Genomic DNA, 21,867 nt, shown 5'->3' on the forward strand with positions numbered 1-21,867 from the left:
AAAAAAAAAAAATTTTTTTGATTTTATTATTCTGTTTGCCGTGTATTTCTTATATGGAGTAATAGTAATGTTAAATTTTAATACTTTTGGAACATTGTTCTCTTGGGAAACATTGCTTCATACTTTTTTGTAGAAATAACTAGAGTTAAATCGGATTATATTATACGAAATGTTTGATTTCATTAAGGAAAATTAATTATATTTAAAAATTATCTTTATTACTCCACCTATAGAAAGACTATTAATATTACATAATATTCTTTTTTATATTAAATAAGTTTTATGAGATAAAACAAACGTTTTATGCATTAAATATAAGCATAAACGAAACCTCAGTAGTTTGTAATCTCCAAGCTTTATACTTATATACATATTGAGGTAGGGACATAATTGAAATTTATTTCTACTACTATGGCAGAGTGCGTGGCTAAGGTTTAGAACGTGCGGCTCAGGTGGGGATGGGCGGTTCGAACCCTCTTTGCCCCTGTACCGTCCCGCGAGACTTCAAGTCAGCGGAAGGCGATATACGAATAGCTATGATTTTACGTTTCTAAAAAAATTTACTAATTTAATGAAACAAATTTTTTTCAATATTTATAAAAGTTAAATTTTGAACTTCATATACGACGGTAGATAGATGTCTGTAGTAGAAACGAATAATATTGAAGAGGTCGATGATGTTTGAAAAAATACAAACTAGTATTTATTACAATTAACTGCAATAAAAGTATACGATAGAGTAAATTATTTATTTTGAATTTTTAATAAGACTTTAACATATGAATCTGTAGAATAGTAGTACAAGCAATGTGTTCAATATTGTATATTCACAACATTTACTGGAATAGTTGATCGAATTTAATCAACTATTAAACCTACAAAATACCAATAATAAAAGAATTTTTCCGTTAACAGGAAAAAAATGAGCTAAAAAATAAGAATTACTTTTAGAATGCTAAAGTACCTTCGTAAAGTAATGAACGCCAGCAAATTCTAAAAGTGTAGCGATGCAGTATCCAAAACTCATTAGCAAAAACCAATCGAGAGCTGTAGCGTATCTCACTTTTGGTAGATCGGTTCTGGAATCGAGACTAATAGTTGATAATGTCAATACTGTAGTGATACCTAAAAAAAAAAAAGTTTTTTCTTAATTATATAGTCATTACTAATTCAAAAAAAATGTGAGTAATAGATGATCTATTCTAATAACAATTTATAATTACATACGATATACGAATTTAAATTTATAACAAATATTTTATTAATTAACACTGAGGACCGGCCTATACTAAAATTGAGACTTATCAGTTAAACGAAACTTTTGTATCTTACAGAATATGAAAAAGTGCATCAATAAGTATCTACAAGAAAACTCGTATTGTAACACCGTGAGTCTGATGCATCTATTGGTTTGTAAATCCGATTGAGGTACACGATGATGTTGAAAAATACGTTACACTTCAAATTAACTGAATACAGCTAATGTTGTTTAATTGAAAGTTATTGTTATTTCACAATATGTACAAATATATACAGAATGTACAGTATGTGCAGTGTGAAGATAGCGGAAGTTGTTTGACTGATAAAGATAACTTGATTTTGGTTCTTAAAGTAAAAGCTTAATGATGTTTGATAATATGTTAAATATACGAGGAATTTTGTAATGCAATATAGTAAGATCCCGCATCTGCAATTTTGTACATTTCCCGTAAATAAAAATATTGTATTTCTATACAATATGACTTCTTAACATTCAAATATGAGAATCCCTTTTGGAGATTGAGTAGAGCAGGATTCTAGTCCCTTTGCCCTTCTGTCATTTGGTTCTTAAGGGCTTGGCAATTTATAATTTCTGTATAGTATTTGAAGCGCAGGTACACCGGTATTATAAACTGAAAAATAACATAAGCGGTACGTGGTAATCCCGGTTTTATGTGGCAACATGAAGGCTTCATTATGGTTTAATCCTCGCGATATTAGCGGTTTACAACCATGAAAAGATCACATTTGGGACCCGTTACTTGATCTTGCTTGTATAAATATTTCGAAGGAAGATTCCATTATTTTATCGCACTTTTCTTAATTTCTAAGAGAAACTCTATCAATAGTATAATTGAGCAATACAAAACTTTTCTAGATTTGAAAGACCCAAGCGTGGTACAGCGAGAGTTAAGGGGTATTGCAGTCTAAATTGTCATTTTTTCGATTCCTTTCATAATTTTTTTTTTAATCTTAAGTAGTCTATTTTGTAGCGAGATTGTCCAGATATGTTTCTCTATCTTAAAAGTACATAGAATATTTTTTTCATCCAGAAATATTAAAAATTATTGGAGTTATAGCTTCTTGTTTAATGGTTCTTTTAAAAAAGATGATCCATTGGTTTCTATGATTCCAGCCGATCCGCTAATCAGAAATAGAGGGTGAAAAAGTATCTTCATTAAGAAAGATATAATTATAGCAAAAACTAGGGAAAAGTCAAAATCCCGATAAATAAAAAAATGGCGAAACTTTAAATTTTGAATTTATACTTTTTAGCTTTATTTTGTGTTTAGTATGTTAAAAAAAATAGTAAAACTGAATATTTTTAAGAATCTCTAGTTCCTGCGATAAAGGCATGGCTATTGAAGATTCTCTCCAAATATGAAGTCAATCGATCAACTAATTCCTAAGATATCATGGAAGCCAGAAATAGTAAATGCAATAGTAATTGCACTGATTAGTGTGGATACTTGTAGGCTTGAAAAGTGATAACGTATTGGTAGTTCAAATTAGTTATTTCTATGCTTTAGAGGATAATAAAAATAGAAAATGAAGGAGTTTTAGTTTGAAACGAATGCTTTGGCCATTCGAAAAGAAATAAAGGTTAATAACAAATAGAACTGAATCAAATAGAAAAAAATTCCGCATTGTTAACACTGGTACGTTCAAATGGTGATTAGAATGGTACGTAATGAATAAGTTACAACACTTTCATTGTCAATGAATTAATGCAGACTAGTCCCGCCTGGAACCGGTCCTCAATATCCATTATTTAGATTCTTAGTTGTTATTTGCATCAAAGTAGATTTATGAAAAATAATTTACCCAAACCAACTCGATCACTAGTAGCTTCACGATGAATCCAAAACGATACCCAACTGAGTACAACTATTAAGACACAAGGCACGTAAACCTAACAAATTCAAAAAGATAATGATGTATTGGAGAGAGTTTGTGGTTTGTTTACTACTACACTCTTTATAAATTTCATTCTTTTCATTTATGAAGAGCGTAGAATATATCACATAAAAAGTAATATCAGTAAAGTTGTAATTAAAATTAAAATTTTATTACAAGTAAGCAATTTAGGAAATCAAAAATATTACAATCACGGTGGCCAGATTATTTTAATTGAATTAAAAATAATAATAATAATTGACAATCTCTTGACGATCATATCTGTATTTCGTACAGATCGTAAATTTTTCACATGTTGCCCACATCTGTAAGAGAGAAACCTATATATCGTATTACAAATTGTTTATTTACAATAATAGATAAATAATTTGAAAGGAATTATGATCCAAAGCATTCTCCAGTCTTAGTCAAGACTTTAAGAGGTATTGGAAAACAAATTAATTACTTGCAATTTAAAATTAGTTTAATAGAATAATTGCTTCTCACATATCTTACGCTTAATGTAAAAACATTTTATTAAGAAATTTAATTCGAAAGAAATAAAATCAAATTCTCCAAGGAGGCGTAAAGTGTGCATGAAAAATGGTAGAAAAATAGTCACAATATATTGCTCTTTGTGTTTGTGAGTTTATGAGTTTGTACAATATTTAAACAGCTGCTTTAAAATTTATTTCATAAAAGTTCACTTCCAAGATAAGTTATTTGTTTTTGCCCCTATAGTGAGGTTTCCTCTTTACGGCCTCGGTCACCAAGGGGTCCAACATGATTAAACATTTTCAAAATATATAATTGACATAGGTTCATTTTTGGAAGCCAATCCATTTCATTTCTTTTAATTAAAATAAATTTTTGTTTGAATTAATTTATTATATTCATTAAGTATATTTTACATTGAAAAGATTTTTGAAATACTTTGAAATATTTATTTGAATGAAACGGGTAAAATAATTTAAGTTATACTGTAACAATAGCCAGATTTGATTTCCTAAATTGCTTACTAGGAAGAGTGGGAGGAGGTAGTACAGTGGGGGCTGTTCCCCTCCTTCGCAGATCCTGTGTTAAAGGCATTGAAATTGCGATGCAATTCGCGACCTCCTCCCACTCCAATGTCTTCAACATAAAATCTACGAAGGAGGGAGACAGCCCCTACTGTACTACTTTCTCTCACTCTTCCCAGTCAGCAATTTAGGAAATCAAATCTGGCCACCGTAATTGTAATTAAATCGAAGAAAAAATATTTGATCATTCGACTTACCTGAATGAGAAAATAGCCGGTATTTCGTTGTAAATTAAAGGAAACCTGGAGAACCGAAAATTCACCCTCCCGACGAACGAAAGTTAAATTTCGGTAAGGCGAACCCATTAAATCAAATTGCGAAAGAGCCATTCCAGGTACAAAATTCACGGAAGAATCCTCCTGCCATTCATAAATTAATTGTTCAGAAGTGTATGCATCTAAAAATGAATAAAATAATCGGAGAGATTGAACGCGTAGTCGCTTAATTTTTAACTATGTACACAATTCACTAATAGTAAATACAGCATGAAATCGATACACATTTATTATAAGTAACCCTTTCATAAATAGTCACATTTTCTTTTACAACTTTCTATAAATGATCTTGACTTATCCTCATCATTGTTTAGAGGATTCTTCAAGTTGGCTGGACTTTAAAGCAATGTAATACGCGTATCGGTGAGACGTTTGTTAATACAAATTAGAAACTTTTATATTTCTCATTCTATCTTCATGAGAGTATCATCAATGGGTTAATGAAACACGACCACATTCAGATTATTTTTTGTCAAGGTTAGATGGTTTAGAAATTAATGAAGCCGTTTAGATAAAACAAAAAGAATACTATATTTATTGGTTTAATTAAAGATAAAGAGTAAAAAAGAGGAACTAAACAATACAATCAGGTTAATACAATAAAAAGAAAGTCTGGTAGTACAATAAAAAGCTGTAGCTAATAATCAGAAGAGAAAAGGTGTTACAACAATTTTTCATAAGAAGGTAACTAAACAGAACACTTGAACTTTAAATGACATAAGATGGCACCATCGGTTTAATTTTATCTGAACATTTTTATTTATACGCAGCTGAAAGTTCTTTCGTAATAATTCATATAACGTATAAGTGAAAATAATTAAAATCCGGCTAATTTGATTATATTTTTATCGGAAAAATCTCACCAATTCGTTGATAATACTACCATGAAAACGCAATGAGAAATATAAAAATTGTTAATTTAAATTAGTTAAAATTTCACTAAGCATGTATAGTATGATAAGCGTTCACTATTGAGCTCATTTTTCGAGTATTTCGTTTACTAACTTCATTGGATATTTACATATGGTTGGATTTCACTGTCAGTCCAAAATATGAAAGTTTGATTCAAAGCAAAAATTCGCTAGAGTTCTTTGTTAAATACCAGTGTACGGACTCAACAATGTGTTTTTTATAAAGGGAAACTGTAACTGCTAATCGAACTGATCTATTAAGGTCCCTGAGGGGTAAATCTATTCCATCGTTCAGCTCAGTATTTAATCCCTCTAATTTTTTGTTTTAGACAAAATATGAAGGATATACACCGTAATTTCAGTTTATTAGTTGAATAAAGTATATATATTATCCATCTACGAGAAGAAGGCACAACGTGTTTACATTCTCACTACGCCCATAGTACGTTGTCGCTCGTACGATCATAAGCAAGGTCCGCTATTGGTTGAAGACACCGACAAAGATCAACAGCGATTATGACGAGACCGAGTGAGAGACAATACTCATCATTGACGTAGGCTCCCAATAAAACGTTAAGTATTCATAAACAGAATGATTTCGTTCCTATTTAAATACTATCACTAATTCGATAAGTTGTTCGTAATGAAAAAATAAATACAACTTGATATGCGTAATAATCACTAATACCTTGAAAATTATTTATAGCGAAAAGAACTAATACAAATCCGCTTATACTCGTTTCTATCTGGATGAATTCTGTATAATTACAATTTACACAAAAACAAGTCATACTAAAATTAAAACAAGCACAACCTTTATATTTTCTTACATTACAAATCGTAAAAGTTATACTCGTTTGAATACTGGCATGACTTGTTTTTGTGTGAATTGTAATTATACAGAATTCAGCCAGATAGAAACGAGTATAAGCGGATTCATATTATTTTCAATAAATGCAATTTAGTTCTTTTTATTAATAATTATCAAAATATTAATGATTGTTACGCATATTAAATTGTATTCATTTTTTCATCATAAGCAACATATCGAATCGGCGGTAATACCTAAACTGAAAGCAAATTATTCTGTTTATGAATACTTGACGTTTTATTGGGAGTCTACGCCAATGCACCTTGCTACAAATTCGTTCTCACTTGAACTTGAGATCGCTGCCATTGGGCTTCGTTACTGTCTTCGGCCAACGGTCATTCTTGCTTGCGATTGTAGGAGTGGCAACGAATAATGGGCGGAGCGGAAATGTAAACACGTTGTGCCTTCTTCTCGTGAACGGACAATACATATTTACATATGTATTTAGTATGATGATGCAGAAAATAAATAACAAGATTTTCAGTTTACACACGTTTATCCGCAATCCAAACGATGAAAATAAGTTTGATAAATGTAAGAAATAAATGTTTACATATACAATAATCATTTTTATTCTTAATTGCGAATAATCGAGATTAAGTTGTATGAAAGTGGAACTTTTTTCGTTGGAAAAATTGTAATTAAATTTTAACTTCGTAACTTCGTGTTATTGAATTCAATAACGATCTCTGAAGGTTAGATGCATGTGAGAGAATGAGAATGACAAAAGATAAAAGTGAAAGAGACAGACTGAAAAACTGCATTGGCAGTGAGACGTCTGATGGAGATTGTACTACGTTCCAATAAGTTGAAATGTATTGAACAGTATAGTACTAGGTTGCTCAATAAGTTTTGTTGTTCGATAAATAGGACTGTTGAACAGTACTGTTCAATAAGTTTTGTCGTTAGATAAAATCTATTACTTATACGTCTAAAGACAATCAAAAGTCTCAACGTTTCCATAAAATAGAAGGTAAAAGGCGAGATATTAGTGAAAGTAGTCTTAATAGGCCATTTCGTTTGGCGATTACGTACTTACTATGTTAAAGATACTCTCAGGCAACATTATCATTTGTTCACTGTTTTAAGTAAAATTTAAATATTTTACTAAAAGGAGACGGACAAAAGCAAAGAGAAATGTATGTAAGAGATACGATACTCTTTCTTTTTGAAAGAAATTAAATAAGAAATCTATGCTAATCATAAAGTACTAGCTACTATTATGATAACGATATTTTTACGGACAATAATAGAAGTGGTCTATTACATGTGAAATTTAATTTCTTTCAAATTCTAGCCTATTGCACATACATATATTTGAATCTGTTAACTTATTATACAGATAAAATATAATGAAAATAGTGAAACACCGTTCATTTTTTACAACGCTATTACAAATTTCAAGTATGATTCTAGTTATTAAAAGAGTGGCTGATCATTATACAAAATAAGTAATTAAGTTATGATTATTGAAATACCAGTCGTTTCCTAAGTCTGCGTATAGAAAAACAATATATTTAGATAAATTGGTTGTATTATGATCCAACTTCATCAATCATTTAAGTTATCTTTTTAATGAGCTGGTTACTTACCAATTTTAATAATCTTGAGATATTTTGTAAAGGACAACATTTTGAGCAATTTTTTCTTATATATATAACCGGCGGGCGGGTTTAGTTTCGAGATATTAGCAAAAATATTTTGGTGTACAGTATTTAAAAAAAATATTCATAAACTATTATGTGCACTTCTTGAACGATGATAATTTTATTTGTAGAACATTCATTTAACAATGAAATACAATAAAATGTAGGAAATTAACAGAGCTTTTAAATGATATAGTATTTTATTAAGGTTTAATCATTTTAGTACAAGATATAAAACAAAACTCTTAGCGAGTACAGAGACCATCGGGGAAAAAAGTATTCATATAGTAGATTCTTTCTTTAATAAACCAAAGAATTAACAAACTAACAAATAAATTAATATTTTGTAGGATATCCTTTATTGTTTATAACGGCTTGTAATCGCCTGGATATGGATGCAATTAAATTATTTGTTACATTTTCATCGATTTTTCTCCATTCTTCTTGTAATGCATTTCTTAAATCATTTTTATTTGAAATTGTGTATTTTTGTACACGGCGTTTTAATCCTTTCCAAATATTCTCTATGGGTCTAATATCTGGAGACTGCAGAGATGTTTCCAGGACATGTGACATGTTCTATAATAATCATTTTCTAATTATATGAGATTTGTGTTTAGTATCATTATCTTGTTGAAAATATTAACAAATTAATATCCCAAATTTGTCAGCATTTTGCTTTAAATTCAATTTTATACATATAGTTGTTCTCATTGTACCATCCTGGTACAAATTACCCAAACCATACGCAACCATGCATCTACATATTATAGTATTATTCGTCCACGGAAAGAAGGCACAGTTGATATCTCCACTCTAGTTCTAATCCACTAAATTCCAATAAAGGGTCAAGTATTCATAAACAGAATAATTTGTTTACAGTTTAGGTACTATCGTTGATTCGTTAAGTTGGTCGTAATGAAAAGATGAATACAATTTAATATGCATAAAAATCGTTAATATTTTGAAAATTATTTATAGTGAAAAGAACTAATTTGTATTTATTAAAAATAATACAAATCCGCTTATACTCATTTTGATAAAAATATACTCTACATATTTACAATTCATACAAAAACAAGTCATGCTAGTATTCAAACAAGTATAACTTTTACGATTTGTAATGTAAGAAAATATAAAGGTTGTACTTGTTTTAATTTCTCAAAGTTATGCTTAATTCAAGAGTTACACTTTGTCGGTTTATTATAATAAAACCTCAGTAAAGTGCCAAGGGATTGTTAAGTGTTCTTTCTAACTTTCCCTATTTCATAACATTACGCTATATTGGATGGCGGCATGGCTTTTTTTTACCAATTAGGAAGAAAAGGTTGGCCTCTCCCCTTCTTATCAATAAATATTAAATCGTTCCATAAGTTCGTGCCGCGGTGTATTCATACTTTTCGCGTTATATTTTATAAACACACAGAGCTGAAAGTATTTGTGTGACTAAACCGTTATACTTTAGTTTAGTCTGTAGAAGGCATTCGAAAGCCATAGACCGTGAAGTTATAAGAAGTTTATACTTAATACCCAATAAAATAATGAGTAAAATGCGTGTCCATTTCCATCATCTCGTGTTATATCAATTCCGAAAAGAGAATACAGCAATAAGTGCAGCAAATAATATTTATGTCGTTTATGAGGAAAGTGTTCTATCGGTTATGTGCAGAAAGTGGTTTCATAGTGAAGATGAGCCACGAGCCGGACATTCAGTCGAGACGGACGAAGATAGAATTTGTAATCTGGTGAATGAAACGAGGAATTTGTCAAAACGAGAAATGTCGCAAATATTAACTTTGTCAAAATCATATGTATATAGACATTTGAAGAAAATACAACTGGAAATGGAAAATAGATTATGCATGAAAATCTCCAAAGAAAACGAACGTGGACCGAAAGAGAAGATCCAGCAGAACGAATTGCAAAACCTGGTTTACATCCTTGCAAAATTTTGTTTTCTGTATGGTGATACTACTAACGAAATTTGTTCTTAAAGTTACTTTCGTAAAATCAGACAATTAATGCCGACTTGTATTGGGTTCAGTTTGAAAAATTAAAAGAAACATTGCAGAAAAGTGTATAAAAGTTATAAATCGTGATAATGTGATTTTCCATCACGACACCGCCAGATTGCATGTTCCACAAAATGTGCAAAAGTATAATATGAATTTTGTTGGAAAATTTCATCTAATCTACGTTATTCTCCGGTTATCGCACCATCGGATTTATACTTGTTTCTGTTGTTACAACACTATTTAGTTGACAAGAAATTTGACAACGAGGGTGGTTATATTTTTTTGTAAGCCTCATAGGTAAGATTAAAATATTACTTCATGTGGTAGAAAAATAAACGGCACGAGTTTATAGGACGACCTAATACTTGTGATGGTACTTAGTGTCTTCCTTTTTAATCGTGTGAGGATGATCGCTATGGGGGTTTTAGCGGATAGATTCCGAATCTGGTATATTTGTTTGCAGAGAATCCCACACTATCTCCAGTCCAAGGGGTTGGAAGATTTTCTTCTCGTAAGAAGAAGATAACTCGGTTTAGCACAAGAATACAGTACATTAAATTAGAGCTATTCGAGAGTAGAGCCCATCCTCTGTTCAAGTATTGAGGTTGAGACAAACGTTTGATTAAATAATAATTGAATATTACGAGGGATCAGGTGTAAGTTCACTACATTGTATTTTAAAAACTAAAGCCGACCGCCGATAAGGTGTATAAAAAAGAGGTGCTCAAAATGTTACTCTTTACAATCTGCTTCAAAGTCGTCAAAATCGGTAAAGGACCAACCAATTCATCGATAAGTTTGCATCTATTGTATATAAAATGATTCTTTTTGATCAGTCTATGCAAAGGAAATTAAATAAAGTTTTCTAATACTATTTTTGACATTACATATAATTTTTAGCAGTTTGAAAACTACTTACAACTTCCAAGAATAAGTGGACAAGACTGTCGATCCATTGGAAAATTCCTCAGCTCCATTGGACATTTTGCTTTTATAGTTAACCTATTTTTAATTTAAAGGTAGAATCAGGAAGGTATACAAAATTTTTAATACGCATGTATTATATAACGTATAATATTATACATTTAAGCTAATACAGAGTGTTGTATAGTTCATGGTATAATTTAAAGAATAATTTAATTGGTAAATATTAATCAACAATGCAAGATTTATTGCTTCCATAGATGATTTAATTTTTAAGAAAATTAACTTTAGAGATTTTTCATAGATGTATGCATTTGAATTATTTTGTAGTTTCTACGCACTGATTTGCTATATCTGTAATACAATCAAGCCCCGTATAACATGGTATTTATAATCCAAAACAATGTCGTGTTACATAAAATTGTGTTATATGGGACAATAGGTTACCAAGAACAAAAAGCAAATATAGTTTTCAAAAATAAATTGGATTTCTACTTTACTTTATATTTACGTATTAGATTTATCATTACATGTCGGTACATTAAATTTATTATATATTTATATGGATATTTATTAAAATAAATATATTTGTTAGTAATTTTATTCCTCGCTAGTGTCTACAGATATACAATGTCTTTCTTTTAGTAAATTCTCAGGTTTTGAATCTTCAAAAGATTTATTATATAGAATTGTATGCAACCATCACAGAAAACTCGCATAATTATAGAATAACGAATCTTGTAAAAATATCCGCCCTCTACACCTCCTTTTGCTTATCTGAAGCTCTTGAATACACCCACTTTAAACTATACCATCTGATACAAATAGTATATATAATTTTATATCATATTTACGTCGCTTATTTTTTATAAACTGCCTAAATATTAAGTGACCCTTCTACAGCACCATTGATTCATTAAGAAACATTTTCTTGGCTGGATAGTATATGTGTATCTGACATATATTTATTGAATAATTAATAATAAATCTTATCTTGTTTAAACAATCATTTTAGTCATTTTCTATATTTTTTATAAAAAGTAGACAACGAAAAATAAGTAAATATCCTCTACTTATCTATTTTGAAAAACATTTAAGATCGAATAATTAATTAAATTTCCAATGGTCCTGGACGTTATTACACGATATTGTTTTCATGTGGAATAAACATTTATAGTTCTCGTCTTGACACAGATTTCTAACGACATGTTTTAAAACGTGAAGATATTTTTGTTTCGGGAAATGCAATTTCTTCTGTATAATTATTTGTTTCATTTATAACGAAATCCAAGAAGGAGTAGAGTAAAAAAACAATCTAAAATATTCATACGGTTTTTGTTATGTTGAAATTTGTAATAATTCATTTCTTTTACAGAATTTAAAACTAATTATGGATTTTGTTTCCACTTGCCAAATATTTTACTTAATAATGATACTAAATACACACTGTTTGTAGTGTAAAAAAGATTATTGTAATATATAAAGTCTCAAAATTATTAGAAATACCTTTTCATTCAAAAAGAGTAAAAAGGCAAATATTGTGCATCTTCTTTTACAAACAAAAATTGTTCAATTGATGTCATAATATTACAAGGTTGTCATACACCCCTCAGGAGCAATAGCTTCCTATGCTTGTTGCAGTATGGGTTTGGCGAACCTGAGAAATCTGATGCCAATCATACCAGAAGCTCCCTATTGATCGTCATAACGACCCATTCACAATTCCTTCTTTGGTTTTATGAATGGTATGTGATGGCAGGACTGGGGGGCTTCATCGATCGTGTTGCGAGGATGACAATTCTATAAATTGATCCGAATCCTAAACTATAGTGCCCAGCAGTGGAATGCCTAGCTGAAGAGGAAGACTCGGTTCCAAGGGGCCACCTCTAGGGGCATGCCGACCCCCCAGACTATTTAGACTTGTCCAAGTATGGTGGCTCTGCCTGGATCAATTTACTTTCCGACCACACTCGTAGAACCAACATGGAGCCAAAAATATGTTAAAAAGAAAAGGAGGATAAGATTGGCAGGAGGCTTGTGGTCCACTGTTCGGACAGAGGCAGCCAGCTGTACAGATGAACTCTTGAGCGCCTTGACAAGGATACTTTGATAGTAGTCACTTTCGCTGTAATCTGATCGCAACAGGAAGTCGAGTTGTTCGATTTGGAAGAAGAGGTAGTCCGGCTGAAAGGTATCGCGAACATTTGCGACATGACGATGCCTCTCTGAGCGCACCCAGATGGGCGCAGATCTCTTTGCTTCACGGATAAAGATTACTTTTTCAACATAACGGAATTTGGCTGATTGCGAGTATAAATTTGAGATTAATATCCTTAGTATTGATCATGTCTTCATTATTAATTACTTGTTTTTCTTTTCTATTAAATGTGTTCACCGGATGTACTGGTGGTCGGACGAAATCGCGGACCCTCCTCCAGAAGGTAGGCAGGCCCGCGGACTCTCTACGATGCGGACAAACTTTTTGAAAGAGTGCTGGTATCGACTTAATCGAGTACCAGTCCGGGTTCCGCGAGAGACCGTCTACCATCGTCATGACCTCTTTCGGATAGGTGGGGACGATGAAACATCTGAGACTGATTTTCAATAGTCACCAATAGTCCCTTATCGATCTCCCAATATCCCGGCGTATAAGGCAGGGCCTGCTAGAATGCCTCACTGATGAGTCCATTAGCAGACCCGGGATGAAACGCTCTCCCTTCTCTTTCCTCACCTTTAATATATTTAGGACCACCAAAAGACCAAGCGCGAGCTGAATGAGAATTCAGGTTTTCCGCCGAATCCTTCAGGAACAACCAATGGCGATCAAGAAACACAATGTTTGCAATGAAAGAACGAACTCATAAAACGTGAACTATATTGTCACAAAATGGAGATGTTACAAAGGATCGCAGTCTTTAAATTTGTCATTCTTGAGGTTTCAACTTAGTGCTAAAAAATACATGGATAATTGTATAATTTAAACGATTCAGCTCTGATGACTTTGACTTTATCATATGTTGTCAAGGACATCCTTTTGAATAATCCCAAAACAGTTTTACTCATCATTCATATTTAGACAAAAACGATTGACTAAATAAGTTTAAAAAATATAGTACTTACTTTCAGTAGTTGTTCAGCAAAGGTCATTATTTTTAACAATTTTGCCCTTTATGTAGGATCCGCCGGAAGTGTATTTCAATACAGAGGAAAAATTGCAGCAATTTAAAGCAAGCAGAGTTGCTCTTGAAATAAGCGCTGTTTTTGTTTAAGACTTACGTACTGTAGATGGGTCGAGAAGTCACACTCGCATACATACACTGTCCTGAAAACTAAAAAGTCGTGTGTGAAAGCGGAATCGTTTACTCACATCAGTCGTGATACGACTGCTATGCTATTACGCAGATATATTGTTACATTGGCTAAGTTCGAGAAGTCATGAGGAACGCGAACGAAACAAACACGATAAAATGAGATGCAAAATGTATCTGAGTTGCGTTCATTGCATCTCATTTTATCGTGTTTTGATTCGTTCGCGTTTCTTGTCAAGCGGTGGACTTCCACACTTGCTCCATTTAGCCAATAGTAACAATGTATTGCATCGAGGTGTAGCAGTCACGTTACGATTGATGTAAGTAAACGATTCTTCTTTTCCCAATGACCTTTGAGTTATTAGGATAGGGACAAACTTCTGCACGTTTACGGTACGCGTCAACCAATTTCACTGATCTTGTATTTCAGCTCGAATTGGCTATTGATTTGATGTAACCTGATCTAATCCATTGATTAAGTTACATTACGGATTGTATTATTTTGGGGTCGAGATGTAGACAGGTTTTCTCTGTTCACGTGTTAAACTTTGAAACAAATCATAATTCATCATAGAAACACTACAGAAGATAAATGCCATATTTTGCAAACATTTTTTGTTAATATTTTTTTAATGAACAATAAGCCAATGCCAAAACCTTTTGTAGATTACTCGAAAGAATATCCTTGACAACATATGTTACGAACAAGGTAATTGGTGTTGAATCCCCTAAATATATGCATTAATTTTTTCACTTGGTATAAACTATGAACGTGTGTTCCCAAAATATTGTCCAAGAGTCATTTTTAATTACGATCTTTTCAAACTTTTCTAAACCAATCCCCCATTGTACATTTACTTGTTAGTTACTGTAACTTCTCCCTATACTTTGTTTACGTTTCGTATAGCAAGCAAAGCAATTGTTTCAATTAAAGTAATTAAACTGTGCAGAATGCCTTCTTAAGGAAGAAGCACATTCCAATAATTAAAAGCAGTAGTTGTTATGTGTATGAATGTCGAGAGTAAAAAGTATGAAAACCTGTAGTTTTATATTTCTAGAGAACCTAATACAAGACTGACTGAAAAAGAAAAAATAAGTATGTGTCAGTAGAAGCCAATAATAAATACCTCATAGAATAAAGGATATCTCCGTCCTGTGATATTCTTAACAATTTGTTGGGCACTGTGATGGTATGCACGTAGCTATGTTTTCCATTATAAAAGTACGTATCTGGTCTCCAGATTCTTTCCAACATTTTAATGCTTAAACTGAGCGATTTTATCGGACCCAAGAAACTTAAACGTGAATCTCGCCATGATTGACGAAAGTAACAATCCATTGAATAATCCTACGAAAATAAAATTAATCAGAACAAAACTTAACCTTGTTTGCTTAATATTAACAATTTGTTACTCAATTAATTATGTAATTAAAACTATAGTTAATGAAAATCATTTTGTAAGTTTCTTAGAAAACATGTTATCAGATAAAAAAGCGTAGAAGTATAGTATATGTATTATCAAGTGAGATACATATACTACTATCCGGATAACTGATCGATCTTCATCATTTTGTCTGTTTGTTTAGAGTAGAACTACAGGAACTGTCAAAATAAACGCATATTACCAATTTTCTATCAAACAACGATTTAATTAATTTGATAAAAGGTATAGGTTTGTACAGAAGTGTGCATATTTGTTGATTGCTCCACAATTCGATACAACAATCAAAGTGATATTGAAGTGCCGAAAAATCGTAGAGAGTACCCAACTTGATTTATCAGTGTAATCGACAGAAAGTTGATGGTACGTGCTTTATGCACTGTTACAGATCGTTTAATTTCTATCGCAAACAAGCTAAATGACGTAAGAAGCAAGGGGAATCGGTTGCCTGCTCTATTTAACCGCTTCCACTTTTTAGATTCTTGGTTATTATTGGTTAAGTTGAACACGTCTTCTGTTTGTCAAGTAACAAAGAAAGCGAACGAAACAAAATGCAACAGAGTGAGATACAACAACAGTGAATGACATTGGCGTAGACATAAACTTAGAATACTAACTATTATTATGCTCTCGAATTCAACGTATTTGGGTTGCCTGATTAATGGATTTGGGAAAGCTCGCTTCTCCATTAATTTAAAGAGGAAAATGAAAATGAAACAGTTCAATTTGCCTAACAATGTTCTCAAGAAGACTGCTTTGAAGGTTTTGACTTGTTCCGTCGAGTATTGCAAGTTGCAAGGAATCATGTTTATTTAAAGTCAAGAAAAAGAAGTGTATCTACTTTCCTTCTTGAAATTTCTTTGTGGGTATGTTTTGATATGCTTGCTGCAGTATGGATCTCGCGCACCCGAGATACCTGATGACAATCATACCGTAAGACTCCTGTTGATCATCACAACAACCCATTCTTAATTCCTCTTTTGACTTTGTGAGTCGAACGTGACGGCAAGAGGGACGGAGGTTTTAGCTTAACCGTCTGGGCAACGAAAATGGCAACTCTATAAATTGCTCCTAATCCTACGTCATGGCGCATGGCGATGGGATTCACGATTTTGGTGAGGGGTGCCCCAATCTTGAGCGATCAATTCTGGGGTACCTGCCGATCACGCCAAGTATTGGGGGGGGGGGGGGAGAGTAGAAGACTCGTGTTGTGACCGAAGGGTACATCGTATTGTGCTAATGGAGCAAGAGGACGAGGCGACATCTGTCTCTTCCTTGGTGTTCGTGGCCAGTCAGCAAGTGTGTCCATGTACACTGCTCCCCCGACACTGAGTAAGGAGAAGGACCTCAGGGATGAGGATACAGCCAACGTATTGGCTCGTATTGCGTCGTCTCTGAGGTCGATTGAAAAGGTGGCGACCACCTCACGAGGTTTGAGCGCTACTTCTGCGAAGGCTGTGAGAATTGGGGCAGAGAAGGCGTGATGAGCTTTGTAGGATCCGGGACGACGAGTCTCAGCTGCATTGGAGATAACTAATGCACAGCTCCGAGCGCGCCTTCTGATCGCTAAAGATGAGCTGTTTTGGTCACGGGAGGAGACGGAGGCGTATGCCTCCAACACCGGCGGTCAGGTGAGTCTGCGGGTCGGCGGCAGTTGGTGTCACTTCCGCTGCAATGGCGTCTATGAGGAACGTTAAACTCCTCATAAATGCCCCGATGGCAGCCATGGTGGACACTATCAGGACCGAGCTCCAGGCGAGCCTATTCTCGACCAGAGGAGGGCCTGCTCGAGTGGATGGCAGGCCCCCGAATCAGATGCCGGCAATCGGTGCCGGCATAGGAGCGGCAGGGTTGATGCAGTCAAAAGGCCAGTTCACTACAGCCCCTCAGAAGGCCAAGGACGGTGCCAAAGTTACGGCTGCGGCTGCAGCGGGGCAGATGCCCCAAATGGACGGCCAGGTCAAATATTTCTCTGGTCCCGCTTGACATTGTGGCGGTTCAACTGATTGCGCGGTAACCGGTGCTTTCCCTGGTCCCGATAGTGGCGCGAAGGCAGACCGCCTTGCCCAAAGGTAGAATAAGTTCTGGCGACTCAGAGAGTCCAAGTCGCCCGGCCCACAAAGCATGCGAAACTCCGTGTGAGAAGGTTGGACGACTCGGACACCTGGGATGAGCTAGGGCTGGTACTGGTCAGAGTAGGGGGCTGCATGGAGGAGGACATAAATGTCGGAGAAATCCGAATGTTCCCCTCCGATCTGGGGTTGGTTTGTGTACAGGCCAGCAGCTGTGGTTTATGGCGGGCCCATGTGCTTCGGGTTCTTTAGCAATTCGTAGAAATGACTACGGATCGGGTCTGTCGGCGACCATAGAATTTCTCAACGTGCATCCCGGGGCACTGGACAGCTGTTGGCTATTTTCCGTCATAAACGCTGCTCTGCAAGGGACACGGGTGATCCTGGCACGGCCCGGCACGCGGGGTCCTCGTACGGCCCCGCGGTAGGGTCTCCACGTATTAAGAAATTCCAGCCCGGGTTTGTGTGATTTGGACACCCTGTTCGGCGTCGCGACGCCTCCCACCTTCGAACCCTTGTAGCCGGCGTCCTCAGCCACTGTGAGGCCTTGGGTCCGTCGCGATTGGTCAGTGGCGCGTTGCCTCCCACCCTTGACTCGGGAGTAGTAGGGTGTACCGAGGTGACGTCTGCGCTGAGTGACGGCCCTTGAGTCAGTTTCTTCGATCGTTACATCTACAAATCATCAAGGGTTTCGTAGTTCTTCACTAACATTGAGAACTTCTCGAATCGGACAGTGGTCCTTCGAGTTACATCTTTGCTGTCAACTCCATTTGTGTATTGTGTCCTTTCATTGGGGAAGGTGGTCCTTCGAGAAGGGTATTAGACTGCACATCATTCGTGCAAACACATCCAATGCTCGACCGATCAATGTGAGATCGATCACGAGCCGTAACAGTTTGGGTCTGGTACCCTCTCGTCCGAAAAGTGGCAGAGGCCGGGAAATTAGTGGTGGTTAGTTCGCTATGGGCGGACTTGGGGAGACCCGCCGCCCACAGAATGGGGGGAAAAAGTTGCGCTCCTTCCTTCCGTGGTAACCTGGCCGCAGCAGGAGACCGGGTTACTCGACTTGAAGGAGGAGATGGCTTGGCTCAGGCGCACCATCGCGAGCATTTGCAACGTGGTGATGCCTCGGGTCGGTACGGGATTTCATCGTCAGGCTGTATACTGATGGCAGAGGTTACGACTCCATTACCTACGGTATAATGCAGGTGCTGCTCGGACATGAATGCTTCGGGCGGTACCTGCGCTGTATAGGCAAGAAGGCAACGGCACATTGCTGACCCTGTTTAGCGGACCAGAACACGGTGCAACACACCCTGGAAGTGTGCCGAGGTTGGACGAGTGAGTCCCATTTCCTAGTCGGGACAATTGGGGCGGATCTTTCACTGTCGGGCGTAATAAGAGCCATGCTCTATAACGAGACAAAATGGAAGGCCGTAGTTTCCTTCTGCGAAATCGTAATTTTGCAGGTTGATTGATCCCCCCCCCCCCCCTATATATTAGTGGGTAGAGGCATGTTAACCTCGTGCCTCGTGCCTTCACCAAGGTCTCACCCGAGAAGAGAAGAACTTTGATACGAGCGAGAGGTAGATGCTCTCGGGGAGAGGGGCCAGCGCTGTCCCCGAGAGCAGTCACAAGTTAGATACCACTCCAATGGCATGTGGGCGACTTGCATCTCTGTGCCATTGAGTGCAGCTACGGGGGCTGTGCGTGGTCGTGAGATTGGGCCTCACGGCCGCCCTTCATCCGGCCTCTACGGAATGTGTCTCTGCTCTGTCGCCGAGCATCCAGGCGCTAAGGAAAGTTGAGGGGGCCAACTTTTCACCCCCATCACTTAATGAAAGTGGGAGTGGCAGCGACGATCACGCTGAACGGAGGTCATTGGAAGCCTTGATGCGATTCGTTTCCCAGTGGACCCTCCCGATAACGTAGGAGAATGGTCACCGTGGTAGATTTTAGTGGGTAGGTCCCACATCCGGTCCTTCCGCATGCGGGGAATTCTACACGTACCCCGTGGCCTCTATCCAAGAGGTGGGGGAGAACAAAAAAAATTGTCGCTTCGCACTGTGGACGGAGAGAGATCGTAAGTAAGCTCAATATGAATTTAACAGCGTCACACGAATCGCTGATAAAAATTGTTCTGTTGGTCTAGATTTACAATAGGGTTATTTCTATTAATGAACAGGAAAAAGCTCCAAGTCGACCGAAAGAACTTCAAATTCAGAGTTTCTTCTTCTCTTCACAGATGTATTAAATTGTAGTGATACCTGTTAAATACATGGTCATATCGTGTAGTTTTTGTAAAAATGAAAGTTATGATTTATCCATAATGTAAATCCTGTCTGGTTTCAAATCTGAGCACTACCACTAATATACATTACTAATAACATTAATAATTGAATATAAAATTGTATTATAAATATAAAATTATATTAGAGTTAATAGGTAAGGTACACAACATTGGTAACAATTTGTATAATACAAATCAGAGTCAAAAGTCAAATGGTAATATACTAATAGTAATTGTTAAGATATATAAGGATATACAATAAAAGTTAAGGATAATTGCAAGAAATGATGTATGGCATAACTACCTGTTCATTCCCACCACTGGGGGGACTCCCCTTGACATATTCCGAAGCTCGACGACCGATCAATGTAACCCTATTTAAACTCGAATATCGTTGAGAAAACAATAATACGACTTTTATATTAATAATTATAACACATTTCATATATTCCTAAGATATATGTCAGTAAAATGCAATAACAAGCAGTATTTTTCCAGTGATTGAAACGAAATGATTTTTACCATTGTTTATATTTCTTCAGCACGAATGATTCGTCAATTGGAGCAGTTATTATGACGACCCCGTATAAAAGCAATGAGATACGCACGTAGGAACGAGTTTTATTCACTAATGAAAATTAAAATTTGTATATTTGTATAAAAAACTTGTATAAAAAAAATCATACATTTTTAAATAATAAATTAATAAACAATGGAGTTATAACAGAAAAAAAGGAGTTTTATTTCTTTAAGTCAATATAAAGTTAACACCTTTGTTTTCGTATGGATAAATATAATTGTTGGAACAATTTTTGGTTACGTTGACATCAGTGTTAGTAATGTTATGTTAGCAAATTCCCGTTGCATATTTTGATATTTCAAAACAATAAAAGGAGGTAATACTTCTGTAATTTCGAAATGGGTAAATAAGCAATAATCGAAATATTGCAAAAGTTGTTAAATTAAGCTATGTAGCTATAAAAGAATCATTGACCAATAAAATAACCTTGAATTGTTACATAATATTGATAATAATTGATGACCCAAAAACTTAGGAAGAAAGATGCGAGCACATTTGCAAAAAAGTTAAACTAAATCTTTTTTCTAGTGCTATGAAAATGGCAGTAGGAAGTAAGAAGAAACGATTAGTGCAAGTATAATTCGTAGAACACTGAAGAGAGCAGGGTTATGTGGAAGAGTTCCAAAACAAAAGCCACTGATTTCTGAAGTAAATAGAAAGAAGTAGTTGTAGTTTGCCAAAAACCACTTAAAATATGACGAGTCTTTCGGGAAAGATACTCTTTTTACCGACAAGAGTAAATTTGAAATTTATAAGGATAGAAAATAGCTGAGGTTACTAGAATAAAGAAGCAAGAATAATGTTTTAAAAGAACAGAACTTGGTCTGTACTGTTAAACATGGAGGAGGATCTGTTATGGTGTAGGGATGCATGGCGGCTTTCGGGGTTGGAAATCTTGTATTCATAGAGAGTACAATGAAAAAAGACTATGTTGAAATATTGTGAAGAAATTTCGAGCCTGGTATTAATAAATTGAATTTATCGAGGAAGTGAACTTTTCAAAGTGATAAGGACCCAAAACATACATCACGTATGGCAAAGGAATGGCTCCTCTGCAGGACACCAACAGAATTAAAACATTCTCCGCAATCCCCAGACCTTCATCCCACAAAAAATCTATGGGGTTATTTGGATCGAAGAATAAGGAAAACGAATATAACGTGGAAAGAAGCTCTTAAGAAAGTTCTTTTAGAAGAATGGAACCAAATTCCTATATGTTATATTTCTTCATTGGTCAAATCAACGAAAGATTAACCGAAATTATAAAAAACAAGGGATGTTCAACAAAGTGTTAATTT

General features: G+C 35.1%; 1 protein-coding gene across 1 annotated transcript in view; it reads right to left on the reverse strand.

Annotated features, from left to right (window-relative positions):
* The window catches only part of LOC143151153 (gamma-aminobutyric acid receptor subunit alpha-2), a 56,355-nt gene that overhangs the window by 15,718 nt on the left and 18,770 nt on the right, over positions 1-21,867 (reverse strand). The window contains exons 3-7 of the mRNA XM_076320015.1: positions 15,313-15,533; positions 10,873-10,955; positions 4,433-4,632; positions 3,085-3,172; positions 965-1,125 (exon numbers count right to left, since the gene is read on the reverse strand). Coding sequence (XP_076176130.1) covers positions 965-1,125; positions 3,085-3,172; positions 4,433-4,632; positions 10,873-10,955; positions 15,313-15,533 — 753 coding nt within the window. The remainder of the gene's footprint in view (positions 1-964; positions 1,126-3,084; positions 3,173-4,432; positions 4,633-10,872; positions 10,956-15,312; positions 15,534-21,867) is intronic.

Source organism: Ptiloglossa arizonensis, chromosome 9, assembly GCF_051014685.1.
Source record: "Ptiloglossa arizonensis isolate GNS036 chromosome 9, iyPtiAriz1_principal, whole genome shotgun sequence".
NCBI classification, from domain to species: Eukaryota; Metazoa; Arthropoda; class Insecta; order Hymenoptera; family Colletidae; genus Ptiloglossa; species Ptiloglossa arizonensis.